At 55.6% G+C, this 14,547-nt stretch overlaps 1 protein-coding gene across 3 annotated transcripts in view; it reads left to right on the top strand.

The window, feature by feature from the left end:
• The window catches only part of HDAC7 (histone deacetylase 7), a 34,748-nt gene that overhangs the window by 16,279 nt on the left and 3,922 nt on the right, over positions 1-14,547 (top strand). The window contains exons 3-21 of one of the 3 annotated variants that reach the window (XM_081130611.1): positions 2,484-2,671; positions 2,797-2,899; positions 3,166-3,277; positions 3,884-3,999; positions 4,132-4,257; positions 4,600-4,691; positions 4,859-4,969; positions 5,110-5,290; positions 5,478-5,674; positions 5,905-6,078; positions 7,280-7,499; positions 8,796-8,929; positions 9,091-9,211; positions 9,465-9,514; positions 10,760-10,867; positions 11,818-11,873; positions 12,010-12,097; positions 13,203-13,322; positions 13,558-13,655. In XM_081130611.1, coding sequence (XP_080986737.1) covers positions 2,484-2,671; positions 2,797-2,899; positions 3,166-3,277; positions 3,884-3,999; positions 4,132-4,257; positions 4,600-4,691; positions 4,859-4,969; positions 5,110-5,290; positions 5,478-5,674; positions 5,905-6,078; positions 7,280-7,499; positions 8,796-8,929; positions 9,091-9,211; positions 9,465-9,514; positions 10,760-10,867; positions 11,818-11,873; positions 12,010-12,097; positions 13,203-13,322; positions 13,558-13,655 — 2,395 coding nt within the window. The remainder of the gene's footprint in view (positions 1-2,483; positions 2,672-2,796; positions 2,900-3,165; positions 3,278-3,883; positions 4,000-4,131; positions 4,258-4,599; positions 4,692-4,858; positions 4,970-5,109; positions 5,291-5,477; positions 5,675-5,904; positions 6,079-7,279; positions 7,500-8,795; positions 8,930-9,090; positions 9,212-9,464; positions 9,515-10,759; positions 10,868-11,817; positions 11,874-12,009; positions 12,098-13,202; positions 13,323-13,557; positions 13,656-14,547) is intronic. The other 2 variants (XM_081130613.1, XM_081130612.1) reach the window with 2 other exon arrangements.

The following is a 14,547-nucleotide window of genomic DNA, read 5'->3' on the forward strand; positions in this document are numbered from 1 at the left end:
ATAGTTACGCATGGCAGGGAGAAACAATGGCCAGGTAACCTCTTTGCTTCTGTCCTGGCTGTCCAAAAGCTTACAGGCAGGTTGGGGAGATAGGACACATAAAAAGAAAAGTAATAGCAGACTGCAGTATGTTACCAGTGGCAAATGAGGGGACAACTGAGTAATGTTCATCCATTCATCCAAGAAACATTACATTCACCACCTATTATTATTTAGTCTTCATAGATGTGTAATTTTTAAAAAATTAAATACAGAAATTAGAAAAAGAAAAAAGAAATATTAATGAACCCCACCTCTGTGCCAGGGCACCTTGCTATGCATTTTGGGGGTACAGAGATTTGTTCCTTGATTCAACCAGTATTTATTGGGTGCTTATCATGTACTAAGTACTGTTCTAGGTTCTGGGATAGGGAGCAATAAACAAAACCAAGTCCCTGCCCTTGGAGCTTAACTCAGATGTGGTCCCCGCCCACGCAGTGCTTATGGGTCACAGAACTTTCAGCATGATTGAAATCCATGGGGCACTAGGCTGGGCTTGGAAGAAAGAGTAGGACTGGGAAAAGTAGAACTGAGGGGTGAGGACAGCACCAGCAGGAGGACATTGTGAGCAAAACTCAGAGGACAAAAGGCACATGGGCTCGTGACAGGATAGGAGCTGATGGCTGAGATGGAGTTTTGTGTTCAGGTGTAGGAGAAAAGGTGAGAGAAGCTGGGTTAGCACCAGATGGTTCAGACCTCCACATGCTGAATCACCCTGCGAACTGTTCCCAGGGTTTCAGGCAGAGTCCCGCCCACATTCCCAGAAGACTTCTGCTCTGGAGGTTGCTTCGGTACTGGGAGAGAGGGATGGGGCTGCTCTCCGGCTGTGTGTGGTTGAAGCACTAGCTGCAAGCGCCGTCACCTGCCTTGGGTTCCTCCGGGGAGTCACCTGAGGAAGCCAGGACACCAGATGAGGAAAGACTGAGACCCTTCCTGGGGCAGGAGTATGTTGGCGACCTAGACTCAACCAGAATGACCTGAGTTCCCTGGGTGGATGTACAAATAAGGGGTCGGGGAATAAAAGCTGTGCATTGCCTGCTATGGGTACACAGCCATCCCCTCTGGTCTCCTGACATCCACCTCCCTGCTCTGCTCCTCTCTCTTCTCCATTTCATGGTGAGAGGATGTTAAAGCAGGTGCCCCTTAGCGACAGCCTACTCTAGGCCCATCCTCTTGCCCAGTGAGAAACACCAACAAGGGGAGGCAACTTCCTGAGAGTCGATGGGAAAATGGAGCTGGAACGCTGGCCTGGGCAGGACCATGCTCTCAGTCTGCCCCCAGTTGGGTGGCCTTCACCTGAGCCTCAGTTTCCTTATTTGGCATAATGGAATTGTAACAACTACCTCCCAGGGCCTATGGTGGTGATGAGGTGAGAGGGTTTTGCAGCCACATGTGCACATGTGCTACAGATGTAAGGAAAATGACTAGTAATGGTTGATTTAGGCCTGGAAGCCGCATTTCCTTATTTCTGGCTGGTGCTTTGCCACAGTGACTTCAGTCCCCCTCAGCTTTAGGCCCTAGGACAGCCTGGGGCTGCCCTGATGGGGATTGCTCAGGGTTGGATGAGCCAAAGGAGGCCTCTCCAAAAGGGTTTCAGTGCTTGTCTGCTCTGTTTGAGGGCACCTGCTCCCACCCCCATCTGCCTCCCCTTCTCCGGGAGCATCTCCGGCTGCTCAGCCCAGCCTGGCCCGGCTGGCTGTGCTGGTGGAGAACCTGGTCCAGCAGCTAGTTATAAATAGCCCCTGCACCCACAGCCTTGGCAGGGTGCTCCTGGCATGGGTGCAGAGGACACTCGAGAAGAGGCAGCTGAACTGCAACCTCACCACTGCAGGCCCAGAGCTGGCATGAGGGCGCCCAGAGCAGGCTCCATGGGCACGTGGGCTGTGCAGGCCTGGGGTGGCAGCCAGAGCTCGGCTGCAGGTTTGAAGCTCTGCTTCTTTATCCTATGGCCTGGGATAGAGTAGGGAGGGTGGTAACTGAGAGGGCCTTTGGGGTTGGAGGCTGAATAAAAGTGCACCTCTCTGATCTCTGTCTGAGCACAGCTCCACTGTGGGCAGCTCGACCAAGTCCTCATTCCAGAGGGTCAGAAGGGAAGGAGGGGGGGGCCCAGAATGTACCACCAAAGGGCTCTCAGCCCATGTCTAGATCCCCACAGCCAGGCTTCTGCCTGGAGAGGCCAAGTATTTAATGGAAAAGCAGTATGCTCAGGGTCAGAAACTTGATTCAACCCTACAGCGACAGACTAACCATGGACAGTTTAGACCACCTCCTGTCTCATGAAAATACCTACCTTATGGGACCGTGGTGAGGATGGGGTGAGAAATAGGCCCCTAGAGCATGTTTTGTCAATTTGAGTCAAGTGAGCCTGAAGGCTGATGAGGCTGTAACCGTGCACCTGCAGACAGACTTTCCAGCTGACTCTGCTTCCTCTGTTGTGTCCTCAGGCTGCCCCAGGCTCCGTGCAGACACGCCAGGCCCTCAGCCTCAGCCCATGGACCTGCGGGTGGGCCAGAGGCCCCCGGTGGAGCCCCCACCGGAGCCCACGCTGCTGACCCTGCAGCACCCCCAGCACCTGCACCACCACCTCTTCCTGGCAGGCCTGCAGCAGCAGCGCTCAGTGGAGCCCATGAGGGTAAAGATAGAGCTCCCTGCCCTTGCAGCAGCCTTGAGCTCAGCCCCTAGACCCCCTCCCTCCCTTCAGCCTCTCCCTGGACCCTGTCTCAGTGCTCAACTCCTTGCCCCTTCCTGGGCGGCCAGCCCTGCCCACAGCTCTCAATGGACACGCCGGTGCCTGAGTTGCCCATGGGGCAACAGGAGCAAGAGCTGCGGCAACTTCTCAATAAGGACAAGAGCAAGCGAAGTAAGGATGGAGGCCTCCCCAGCCTGGTGTCCATGGGCACGTAAGGGCTGGAGTGAGAGTGGCACCGGCTTGGGTCTCCCTCTGCCTGTGAATGTAGGTGGGGTGGAAATGGGGGCTGTCTGAGGTGGAGCCTTGGACTTGGCTCTTGCCTGAGGAGCCTCTGGGACACCTCATACTGGGGGTGTGGACAAGGCAATGGGCAGAAAACGTGCAGGGAGGCCACCTGTCCTCCCACCCCAACCCCACTTGGGGTTTCACCCCTGCAGGTGCTGTAGCCAGCAGTGTAGTCAAGCAGAAGTTGGCGGAGGTGATTCTGAAGAAACAGCAGGCAGCCTTAGAGAGGACAGTCCATCCTAGTAGCCCCAGCATTCCCTACAGGTAACCCCCACTCCTACCTGCTACGTGTTCCTGCCATGCCCTCTCCTCCCTGTGTGTCCACCTGTGAGTACTCAGATACCCTCCTCTTCTTCCCAGCTGCCTATCGCCTAATCCTTACACCTCACCTCCCTTAGTAATACCTGCCCCAGTCCCCTCTCAGCTGATACCTACCCTCTTCTTTAATTATCCCTCCCCATCCCCCACCTGAGCCCTTCCTCTTTGTGCACACACACTCACACCCACACACACACAGGCTTTCTTCTTCCACAAGAGTCCCTTGTCTTTTTTGTGTCTCCCCTAAACACAAAAATATCCTGGTTCCTAGAGCAGGTTTCTCCCACCAGATACAGTCCCCAGTGTGTCTGGGACCCTGGCTCTTCCTAGATCAGAGGTCTGCATGTGGGCTGCGGGTAGGATGGGTGGCCTGATGCTGCCACCTGGAGATGGCCCCTGTTCCTGCCAGCCCCACACTGCCCACCCTGATGGCTGCCACCTCCTGGCAGGTCCCATGGCCATGCTCAGGAAGGGGCACCTGTGGAATGAGGTGGCTGCCAGGCCTCTGTGCATCCCCACCCCTCTGAAGCAGCCTTGTCACTCACCCCACAGGACTCTTGAGCCCTTGGAGACAGAGGGAGCTGCCCGTTCCATGCTCAGCAGCTTTCTGCCTCCTGTTCCTAGCCTGCCCAGTGACCCCCCAGAACACTTCCCTCTGCGTAAGACAGGTGAGTGGGACAGGCAGGTGGGGACCCTCCTGGGGAGTTAAGGAGGAGGGCCTTGAACATGGAATTACTGGGGCTAAGGAGCAGAAAGGAGGAAGGTGGGTGTAGGGCCAAGTAATGCTGGTGCTCCCACAGTCTCTGAGCCCAACCTGAAGCTGCGCTACAAGCCCAAGAAGTCCATGGAGCGGAGGAAGAATCCACTGCTCAGGAAGGAGAGCGCCCCGCCCAGTCTGCGGCGGCGGCCTGCAGAAACCCTTGGAGGTGAGGACCTGCATAGCATGGACAGGGGTGACTGATCTTGTCCTCTTGGGTCAGGTCCTACCCAGATAGGGCCCTTCCTCAGGGTTACTGTGGGTGGTTGTACAGGGTTTTTCCTACCCACTGGCCAGGGGGTGAGTTGGGGCTGAAAGCCAGCCCCGGCTCTGCTGGTTAAGCTGACTTCTGCCTAGAAGAGGTGCCTTAAAGTGTCCAAAGGCCCTGGAGACTGGTGGTAGCCTGCCTTCTTCCTGCCCTTCTAGGAGGAAAGCAGACAGCAGAGGTCACCTTCATGGCTACTGGCTACTACCTGGCCTCTGACTGTTCCTCGCTTTCTCCCACCCTCAGACTCCTCCCCCAGTAGTAGCAGCACACCTGCGTCAGGGTGCAGCTCTCCCAATGACAGCGAGCATGGCCCCAACCCCATCCTGGGCTCAGAGGTAAGGCCTTGCTGGCTGGACTCTCTGGGGGCAGTTCTGAGGCTCAGCCTTGCTCTCAGCAAGTGGCCCTGACCAGGCTGGGGCTTCTGGGGTTGGGTATTCTGGGGAAGGCATATCCAGGGGTGGAGGTCTGGGACCAGTGACCCCTGCCCTGCTCCCCATGGCAGGCGCTCTTGGGCCAGCGGCTGCGGAGGCAGGAGACCTCTCTGGCCCCGTTCGCCTTGCCGACAGTATCCTTGCTGCCCGCAATCACATTGGGGCTGCCCGCCCCTGCCAGGGTGAGTGGCTGAGGCGCCCTCCCCCATGCCAAGCTCCCCAGCTTCCTTCACTCCTTTCTCCTGCTGCCTCACCCCATCACCTTCACTGTTCCCTCTGCTGGAACCTGCTCCCCTGTGATTCCTCCTCACCTCTCCCCCAGGCTGATGGTGACCGCAGGACCCATCCAACTCTGGGCCCTCGGGGGCCAGTCCTAGGGAGCCCCCATGCTCCCCTCTTCCTGCCCCATGGCCTGGAGCCCGAGGCTGGGGGTGCCTTGACCTCTCGCCTACAGCCCATTCTCCTCCTGGACCCCTCAGTTTCTCACGCCCCCCTGCTGACTGGTGAGTCCTGCTACTACTGTAGGGGAAGGGGTGGATCCCTGTATCCTGGTAAGGGCCTGTCCCCTCTTCTGCTCCCTGTCTTTCTGTGCACCTCCCTGCTGAGCCCCTGCCCCCCACCCACACCCTTGCTTCTTTCCATTCATCCCCATGGTTCCCTCCTTATGCCCCCCCACCACGTTCTTTCTAGTGCCCGGGCTTGGGCCCCTGCCCTTCCACTTTGCCCAGTCCTTACTGACCACCGAGCGGCTCTCTGGGTCAGGCCTCCATCGGCCACTGAGCCGGACCCGCTCAGAGCCTTTGCCCCCAAGCGCCACCGCCCCCCCATCACTGGGCCCCCTGCAGCCCCGCCTGGAGCGGCACAGTCCTCACGTCCAGCTGATCAAGGTGAGGGCAACTGGGTAGGGGAGGTGGTGAGGGGTTGCTTAACTGGGCCCATGGGGGCTGAAAGAAGAAGGGAGGCTTTGGAAGGGCAGGGATCTGGAGGGCCAGAGTGAGGGCGTGGTTCCTGGGGGCCACTGGAGTCCCAGCCAGATAAATGGCTGCCTGGCTCACCACATCCCACCCCATATCCCACACTCCAGTATGGCTTCTTAGCTGGCATCTTCCCTTCCCAGAGGTCAGCCAAGCCAAGTGAGAAGCCCCGACTGAGGCAGATACCCTCGGCTGAGGACTTGGAGACAGATGGTGGGGGAGTGGGGCCACTGGGGGATGACAGCCTGGAACACAGGGAGTCGAGCCATGGGCAGCATGAAGCCAGAGGCCCTATTCCTCTCCAGCAGCACCAGCAGGTATGGCAGTCCCCAAGTGCTTCTCGGAAGGTATAGTCAGTTGACTCTGGGGCCTGGCATAGATGGAAGGGAGGGAGATAGGACATTAGTGCAGGGAATAGCTCTGAGACCCATGGTTGTCCTGCCAGAGCCACACTGAGGTGCAAAAACACATACCTGCCCACACACACATACTCACATGGGGGCATACATACCTGTGGACACACACTTACATGCGCACTCCAGCAGCCTGCCAGGCTCAGGGTGAAGCATGTCCCTTGTCCAGCAGTGGCGCTAGCCTCTCATGGAGTCATACACGCTCCTACCCTAGTACTTCTCCCTATGACCAATTGTACTGTCTGTAGGAAGGTGGTTAGGGCAGGAAGTGTGGGGCAGAGCCAGGCTCAAGCACTTCAACCAGAGCGCTCTTACCATGTGAGTCAAGCTGTGGGGTAAGTTTGCTAGGGCTGCTGTAACAAGTACTACAAACTGGGCATCTTAAGCAACAGACATTTATTGCCTCAGTTCTGGAGGCTGAAAGTCTGAAGTCAAGGTGTTGACAGGGTTGGTTCCTTCTGAGAGCTGTGAGGAAAGGAGCTGTTCCAGGTCTCTCTCCTCAGCTTGAAGATGGCTGTCTTCTCCCTGGATCCTCACAGTGTCTTTCTTCCATCCATGTCTGTGTCCAAATTCCTCCTTTCTAAGGACAAGAGTCATGTTGGTTTAAGGCTCACTCTAGTGACCTCATGCTAACTTGGTTACCTCTGTAAAGACCCTGTCTCCAATTAAGGTAACTTTCTGAGGTGCTAGAGGTTAGGATTTCCTTCATAAATATGAAGTAGGTCCATAGGATATGCTAACAGTCCCCACATGTGCACTGGCTCACCCAGGTCCCTGTCCTTGGGCAGTTGCACAGTCCTTGGAGATGAGATCTTGGTCAGAGCTGGGCCTGAGATCTCTCTCCTGGGTTCTGGTTTTGGAGTTCTGAGGGCTCAGGGAGCTCTGGGGGAATGGGGTGGTTACTTCTGGGGTACAGACCTTTGGTGGACTGGTGGGGATAGGGAGCTTAGAGTCAAAGGCCAGAGGCTGGCTGGGAGGCAAGACTAGAGGCATCCTAGAATCCCTCCAGAAAGGGGGCCCATATGGAGGTTTCCGAGACCTTGGGCAGAAACACATGGAGCTGGATCCTGAGAACCTGGAGACTGAGGCCCCCTGTGTCCCGCAGGTGTTCCTCTGGGAGCAGCAGCGACTGGCCGGGCGGCTCTCCCGGGTAGGCACTAGGGATTCTGTGCTGTTTTCCCTGGCCCAGGGTGGTCACCGGCCCTTGTCGAGGACTCAGTCATCCCCAGCCGCGCCTGCCTCACTGCCAACCCCGGAGCCCCCCAGCCAGGCCCGTGTCCTGCCCAGCTCAGAGGCCCCCACCAGGACCCTGCCCTTCACCACAGGTAAGACTTGGGTTAGAGCGGGGCAGGAGGAAGGGGTTGAGACCACAGAGGCTCGCGCACAAGTCCATGTCTGCGTCATGGTACCACTCAGGACAAGGCCACAGAACACTTTCTTGGTCTTGTTAGAGCCACACAGTATCCATGAAGTGGGGGAGTAGGTGGTGGTTCTCATTTTACACACGAAAAGACCAGGCTCAGGAAATCTAAGGTGATAAGCTTGTGGTCAGATAGCAAGCTGGCAGTCAGGCCGGGCTAGGAATTGTCAGGATCTCCTGACAACTAGTTCAGGCCTTAAAAAAAAAAAAAAAAAAGGACACTTATTGTTTTTGCTCTGCTTATAAAAAGAGCTCAAAAGCACTTTAGAAGTTTTGAGAAAAGCATAAAAATAGAATAAAAATCTCCAATTAGTATCCCGCCACCCAGAGGCAGCCACTCTTAAATGCTGCTGTATTGTCTTTGTTCCAGCCATATATGTACACGTACAACCCCATATTTATCGTAGACACATTGTGCCCTGCTTTATTCAGTTAACATATTATGAATATTTTGTGATATAAGCAATCTTCAGAAATGAGGTTTTTATAGTATTTTGTCATAGTATTTTATTTTTACTTAAAGATTTCTTACTGGTTGGGCAGTTAGTTACTCGTTTTTCCTCATTTGAATTTCCTTGTACCTAAATCTTCACTCATCCCTGGGACTGTTTTCCAAGGATCACTCTCAAGGAGTGGCATCCCTGGACCAGTCATGTGAGCATTTCGAAGACCCCGATGCCCTGAGACTTGTGAAAGGGACCATCCTACAGGCAGTGCACAGGGCCCTCCCCTGGCTGAAAGTCACTTCCCAAACTGCATCTGTCACGTCACATGGCTCAGTGTCACTGTGGGCTTCCCAGCTCCTGTGTTTGGGGTTTCTGAGGATTCTTTCTCTTGCTCCCCCTATTTGAGTCAAAATATCCAGTGTGAGACCCCAGCCTCAGGCCTCCCTGGTTAGGCTCTGAGTTCTTGATGTCATGGTGAGGTACTGGGCCACATGATGAGGGTCAGTGTGTCAGGAAGCAGTGGTTGCATAGCAGTCGTAGCATTCGTGTTGGCTGGGACTATGCTGGTGTGTGTGTGAGGTGGCAAGGCTGCCTGGGTGAGCAGCCAGGGGTGTGAGATTGTGTGAGAGGCCAAGGTTTGGGATGGGGTATGGGGTGTGTGTGTCAAGCCCCTTCCCATATGGGGGAGGGCGGCACTGGGGACTCCCTGGGGCCCTGGCTCTGACCATCTCCACCCTCACCCCTGCTCCCACCAGGGTTGGTGTACGACTCAGTCATGCTGAAGCACCAGTGCTCCTGTGGAGACAACAGTAGGCATCCAGAGCACGCGGGCCGCATCCAGAGCATCTGGTCCCGGCTGCAGGAGCGGGGGCTCCGAGGCCAGTGCGAGGTGAGGAGGCGGGGTGGGCTGTGGAATCGGGAGGAAAGAGCAATGGGAGGGAAGGGGGAAGAGGCTCTGGAGCCAGCATGAGACGAAGGGGTAGGCAAGGTGGTGGTAATGGTAGGGGAGGGGCAGGCAGGGCCTCAGGAGCTCTGTGGGCCTTTCCTCAGTGTCTCCGGGGCCGGAAGGCCTCCCTGGAGGAGCTACAGTCGGTGCACTCTGAGCGACACGTGCTCCTCTACGGCACCAACCCTCTCAGCCGCCTCAAACTGGACAACGGGAAGCTGACAAGTAGGTGCCCAGTGGTATCTGGGGCCCATATACCTCCCCTGGCTCCCCTAGCCCACCCATCCCCGGTCTCTTGTCCCAGCTCTGCCCAGCCTGTCCCTCCAGCATCCTCAACATCCCCATGCTGCCCCTGGTCCCTCTGCTGCCCACCCCCTCACCTGTGCACTTGTCTAGCCCTCTTTTTAGGGCCTCCTTGCTTCCTGGCCAGGCCAGAAGCTGAAAGGATTTGGCTCATACACCGGGCCTCTCTCCACAGGGCTCCTGGCACAGCGGATGTTTGTGATGCTGCCCTGTGGTGGGGTTGGGGTAAGTGTTCCTTGGGAGTTTTGAGCAGGCATTGCCACAGGCTCTCAGATCTGCTCCTTTCCATTCCCCCAGGCCCAGGCCCTGCCTGCTTGTTCTTGTGGTTCTGCCAGACCCAGTGGGCCAGGGGTTTTCCCATAATGCCCCTCTGCTGGCTAGAAGCCTCTTGTGGACAGGTGTGTCCTCAGCCCACCAGTGCCTCCTGAGTGTGGAGCCCTGTGCCTTGCACCTAGAAGGTGCTTGGTAAATGTTGAGTGAGGCTCAAAGAGTGGGGCCAAGATCATCTCCCTTCAGAAGAACCCAGGGGTTGGGACTGGCCATTCCACTGGAGTGAGCCTCCAGGCAGAGTTGGGCTGCCTGGGCTGGGACTGTGGGGTGCCTCCAGTGTCCTTGGAGACTCAGGCACTGCCTTCCCGCTCCCCAGCTTTCCTTCCTCCCTCCTCACCTTGCTTGGGGGGGCTTCCTGCCTCCCTAGCAGTGCTCTCCTTACCTAGAAAAAGTCCCTGCAGGTGTCCCAGCCAGGTGTGTGGAGCAGGGGATGGAGGCCTAGTTCTGGAGGGAAATGGGAGCTGTAGCTGGGGGGACTGTTGGGAGCCAGTCAGCACCCTATTCACAACTTCCCATTTCTTGCCACTTTCTGATTTTTCCAACTGTTTTTGCTTCTGTTTTCTCCTCCCTCCTCTCCCTCTGTCTCTCTGTCTCTCTCTCTTTCTCCAGCCTCTTGAGACTCTCTCTGCCTTGCTCGCCTCTCTTGGTCAGCCTCGCCCTCCCCATCTCCCCATCATGCCCCCCGGCCCCTCCCTAGCCTTGAGGCCCAGGGACTGGGTTTGGGGGGCCTCCCAGCCTGGGCTAGGGGCCCTGAGTGGAAGACAGTGGTGCAGACGGCCCCTCGAGCTCCGACCTGAGCAGAGCCAGCTGGGGCTTAAAACCCCCTCCCGGCCCAAACCCCAAGTCCCGCCCAGGTAACGCCATGCCCCCTCCTCTGACCGGGGAGGCAGGTGCGATGCCGCCAGCAGAGTGCTGGCCAGATATGGGCTGGTGATATGGACTGAAGCTGGGAAGGAGACGTCATGCTGGGACTGGGGGATACAGGAGGCCTTGCCTTTGGGCGGTGGGGCACTGGGGAGGCAGCACTGTCTGCCCAGCTCCCTGCCCCTGGGGTCCTGGCCATGGGGTGGGCACCACCCATGGGCCCTGGCTCCTGTGGGAAGCCTTGGATGATGCGGGCCCTGACTCTGGCCCCCACAGGTGGATACCGACACCATCTGGAATGAGTTGCACTCCTCCAATGCAGCCCGCTGGGCCGCTGGCAGCGTAACTGATCTGGCCTTCAAAGTGGCTTCCCGCGAGCTAAAGGTAGGAGATATGGGTCGAAGGTGGGCAAGCCCTGGAGGAGGTAGCAGGATGGGGCAGCAGGGAACGCCAGAGCCAGAACCCCGGACACCTCAATTCTCTTGGATAGCGCCACAGGGTTTTGGAAGGGAAATTGAGAGCTCTGGGGACCAAAATGAGATTTGAACCCTAGGTTCATGTTACTTGATAGAGAGTCCAGCCACTGTGACCCTGGACCTTTCGTCTCTAAGAGATGCAAACCCATGATCATCCAGGATTGTTTAACACAGACCCAGTGTGTGACTGTAGGCAGGTTACAAGTGTCTCTGGACCTCCGAGCACTGGCGGATTGTTCTTCGCTGAAGTTTTATAAATTGGGTTGGTGCTCTGGGCTGGGCATCTTACAGGAGCTTGTCCTGAGGTCTACCCATCCCCCCATTGTTTAGGAACTCAGCCCAAGGTGGTCACAGTGTCCCCAGTATCATATCCCCTTGGTGGGTCTTTGCAGTTAAGGGCATAGCCCTGGGTTTAAAATCCTGGCTCCACCGTTTACAACCAGGCACAAGTTGCTTAACCCGCCTAAGTTTCAGATTTCTCCTGTCTGTAAGCAAGAGACAATAATAATGTTTATCTTATGGAGATGTTGTGAGGATTAGATAACATTTACCTCAGAGAGTTGTTGTGAGGATGAAATCCAGTGTTTATAAAGAGCTTAGCACAGTGCCAGGCACGTAGTTTTGGCCCAACAGACAGCTGTTGTTATTACAAAGTGCTAACAGCCAGGACACATTCAGGGCAGGGGGTTCTGTGTTCATGTCCAGCCTGAAAGCAGAGGATGCCCAGCCTGGGGGCCGAGTACCGTGGCCCTTCTGACCCATCCTGGCTCTGGGAGGAGCCTGGGGTTGGAGGCAGGTTTATGGAGATGGGGTCAGAGGGCTGGCAGTTTGGTAGATAAGCATTCTTTCTGTTTCCAGAATGGTTTTGCTGTGGTTCGGCCCCCCGGACACCATGCAGACCACTCCACAGCCATGTAAGGCCCGGGGAAGGCCTGGGTGGGGTGAGACTTCTGGGGCTGGGCCAGGCCAGGAGCTGGTGGAGAGGGGTGGCTGGAGAGGTGGAGGCACGGGAAGGAATGGGGTGTCAGGACCTCTCTTTCCTCCTTTCAGGGGCTTCTGCTTCTTCAACTCGGTGGCCATCGCCTGCCGGCAGCTGCAACAGCAGGGCAAGGCCAGCAGGATCCTCATTGTGGACTGGGTAGGTCCCAGTGCCTAGCCCCTTCAGACCCAAGAGCCCTGTGGAAAGAGCCCTGAGCCTGGAGTCAGAAAATGTGGTTTCATGTCCTAGTTCTGCATTGGCCTCCTGAGCCTCAGTTTTCCCCTTCTGTAAAATGTGGGTGAAGATAACACGTCATGGGGGCTGTTGGGACGCCCAGAGGAGATGGTGTGTGGAAAGGCCTTCAGGCATAACAGACTCCCACAATGGGAGGAGCCATTTGAGTGCTGTCTTTTGGCCTCTATTGGCTTCTTTCTGCAGATCTAATTTCTGCATTTCCCCTATAGGTAGTGACAATAACAATAACAGCAGATAACACTAACATTCCACTAATTGCATCCAGGCACTGATGGATTTTACATATGATGTATTTATTCCTAACGATAACCTGGTTTTCAGATAAAGAAAGTGGGCACAGAGAGGTTAAGTAACTTGCACACAGCCACATACCTAGTCCGTCCTGAGACTGGGATTTGAAGCCAGATGGTTAGCTCTCACATGCATCTAACTACTAAGCTATCCCACTCTGCATTGATACCTATGAATGGGACATTCCTATGCAGAAGCTGAGGACAGTGGAGGAGCTTTCCACACTTGCACCCACGCAGGGTCCTGTGAGTTACCAAGTGCAGAGCCACAGCTTTTCCTAGGATGGACAGCGTTGGGCCTCGTGTACCTGCCTCTCTCTAACTGAGCTTGGTCTCTGATCACCCGCATCATTCCATGACCTTGGATGAGGGTTTCTGACATGTGTAATCCTGGACTCTTCCCCCTCCTCCTCTAATCCATTTCCACACTCTCTCTCACTGTCAGACCTGCCATTGGCATGCCTCTTCCCCTTCTTATATTATAGCCACCCCCATTCAGCATGCTGTATACACATCTATACATACATGGAGAGACTGAGGCTTAGAGGGCCCAGGGATTATTTGGGGCCACTCAACAGTTTAGCTCTAGAGACCCCAGTTTCCTCACCCAAAGTCTAGGGTCCTGACCCTCAGAATAGTCACTGACTCTTCCAACCTGCTCCAGTCTCCATCTCTCTGCTTTCAGACCTTCTGTAATCCACTGCCCATCTCCCACACAGGATGTTCACCATGGCAACGGCACCCAGCAGACCTTCTACCAGGACCCCAATGTGCTCTACATCTCCCTGCATCGCCATGACAATGGCAACTTCTTCCCGGGCAGTGGGGCTGTGGATGAGGTAACCACATGTTGGGTCTACCCCTTCCAGCCCCACTGACTCTCCCTTGTGACCCTTACTCTGCCTGTGTCCCAACTAGCTGTGTGATCCTGGGTAGATTGTTTAGCCTCTCTGATCTCAGTTTCTGCATCTGAAGTGAAGGGGGTGTATGAGCTGGTCTTGCAGCACTAGCATCCTGGGACTTATCTCCTGGGACTCTACTCTCCTCATGCCTCTCTTGTGTCCTGTTTTCCAGGTGGGAACTGGTAGTGGTGAGGGCTTCAATATCAATGTGGCCTGGGCTGGAGGTCTGGATCCCCCAATGGGGGATCCTGAGTACCTGGCTGCCTTCAGGTAAGTGCTCTGGGGGCCCAGAGGAGGCCTGGCCCATCAAGGCCACCCTCTGCTGCCCTTTTTCCCAACAGCACCAGGTTGGAGGCAATCAGTTGGTCTGTCAGCCTGTCTTCATTCAATTACCAGACATTGTAAGCCAGCCCCAGAATGAGGCACTATTACACTGGCCTCTGGTAGCCTCTAGTTCCAATGTGAAGACAGGAAACAGAATGAAAAAGTGCTTTATAAAGGGTGCTTTATAAAGTAACATGCTACCAAGAGCCAATGTTGAACTGAGTGCTGGGAGACAGTCAGGGTAGGTGGAGTGAGCAGAGCAGCCACATTCAGTCAAAGAAGGCTGCCTGGAGGAGGCGGGCTTAGTGCAGAAGATGAGAAACTTAAATTGTGGAGAAAGAGGGAAGGAAAGCAGATGTCCATATTGGGGGAGTTGCTTAAGAAAAGCTATTCTAAAAGAACAGCTTTGGGCTCTGTTCAGGAGCCCTGCGTATTTCATTTTGGGGGTCCCACTACTCCATATGGGAAAAGGAACCCTGGAGGTAGTTCTCCAAATATTTTTCTGGGATATTTTCCATGAGAGCTAATTCTGTAGGAGCCCTGGACTGAGTTCCTGGCATCTGTGTGCCCATAGCCCAGGGCCTTGAAAGACACCAGAATGGACCCCAGAAGTGGGTCAGGGATGGAGGGAGGCAGCTGGAGCGGGGGCAGGGGCCAAGGAGGAGGGAGAGAGTAGATCTGAGTAGCCCAGGATCTGAGTCTGGTCACCCTGGACAGCTCTTAGGTGGTGAGTGGCAAGGTGTGGTCAACTCAGTCCAGAATGGGTGGCAACTAAATACCGAGTATTTCTAGTCCCTGAGGCTTAGTGACTGTCCCTTTTCTGTGACTCTGCCCACTG

This window comes from Miniopterus schreibersii (genome assembly GCF_964146895.1).
Source record: "Miniopterus schreibersii genome assembly, chromosome: 2".
NCBI classification, from domain to species: Eukaryota; Metazoa; Chordata; class Mammalia; order Chiroptera; family Miniopteridae; genus Miniopterus; species Miniopterus schreibersii.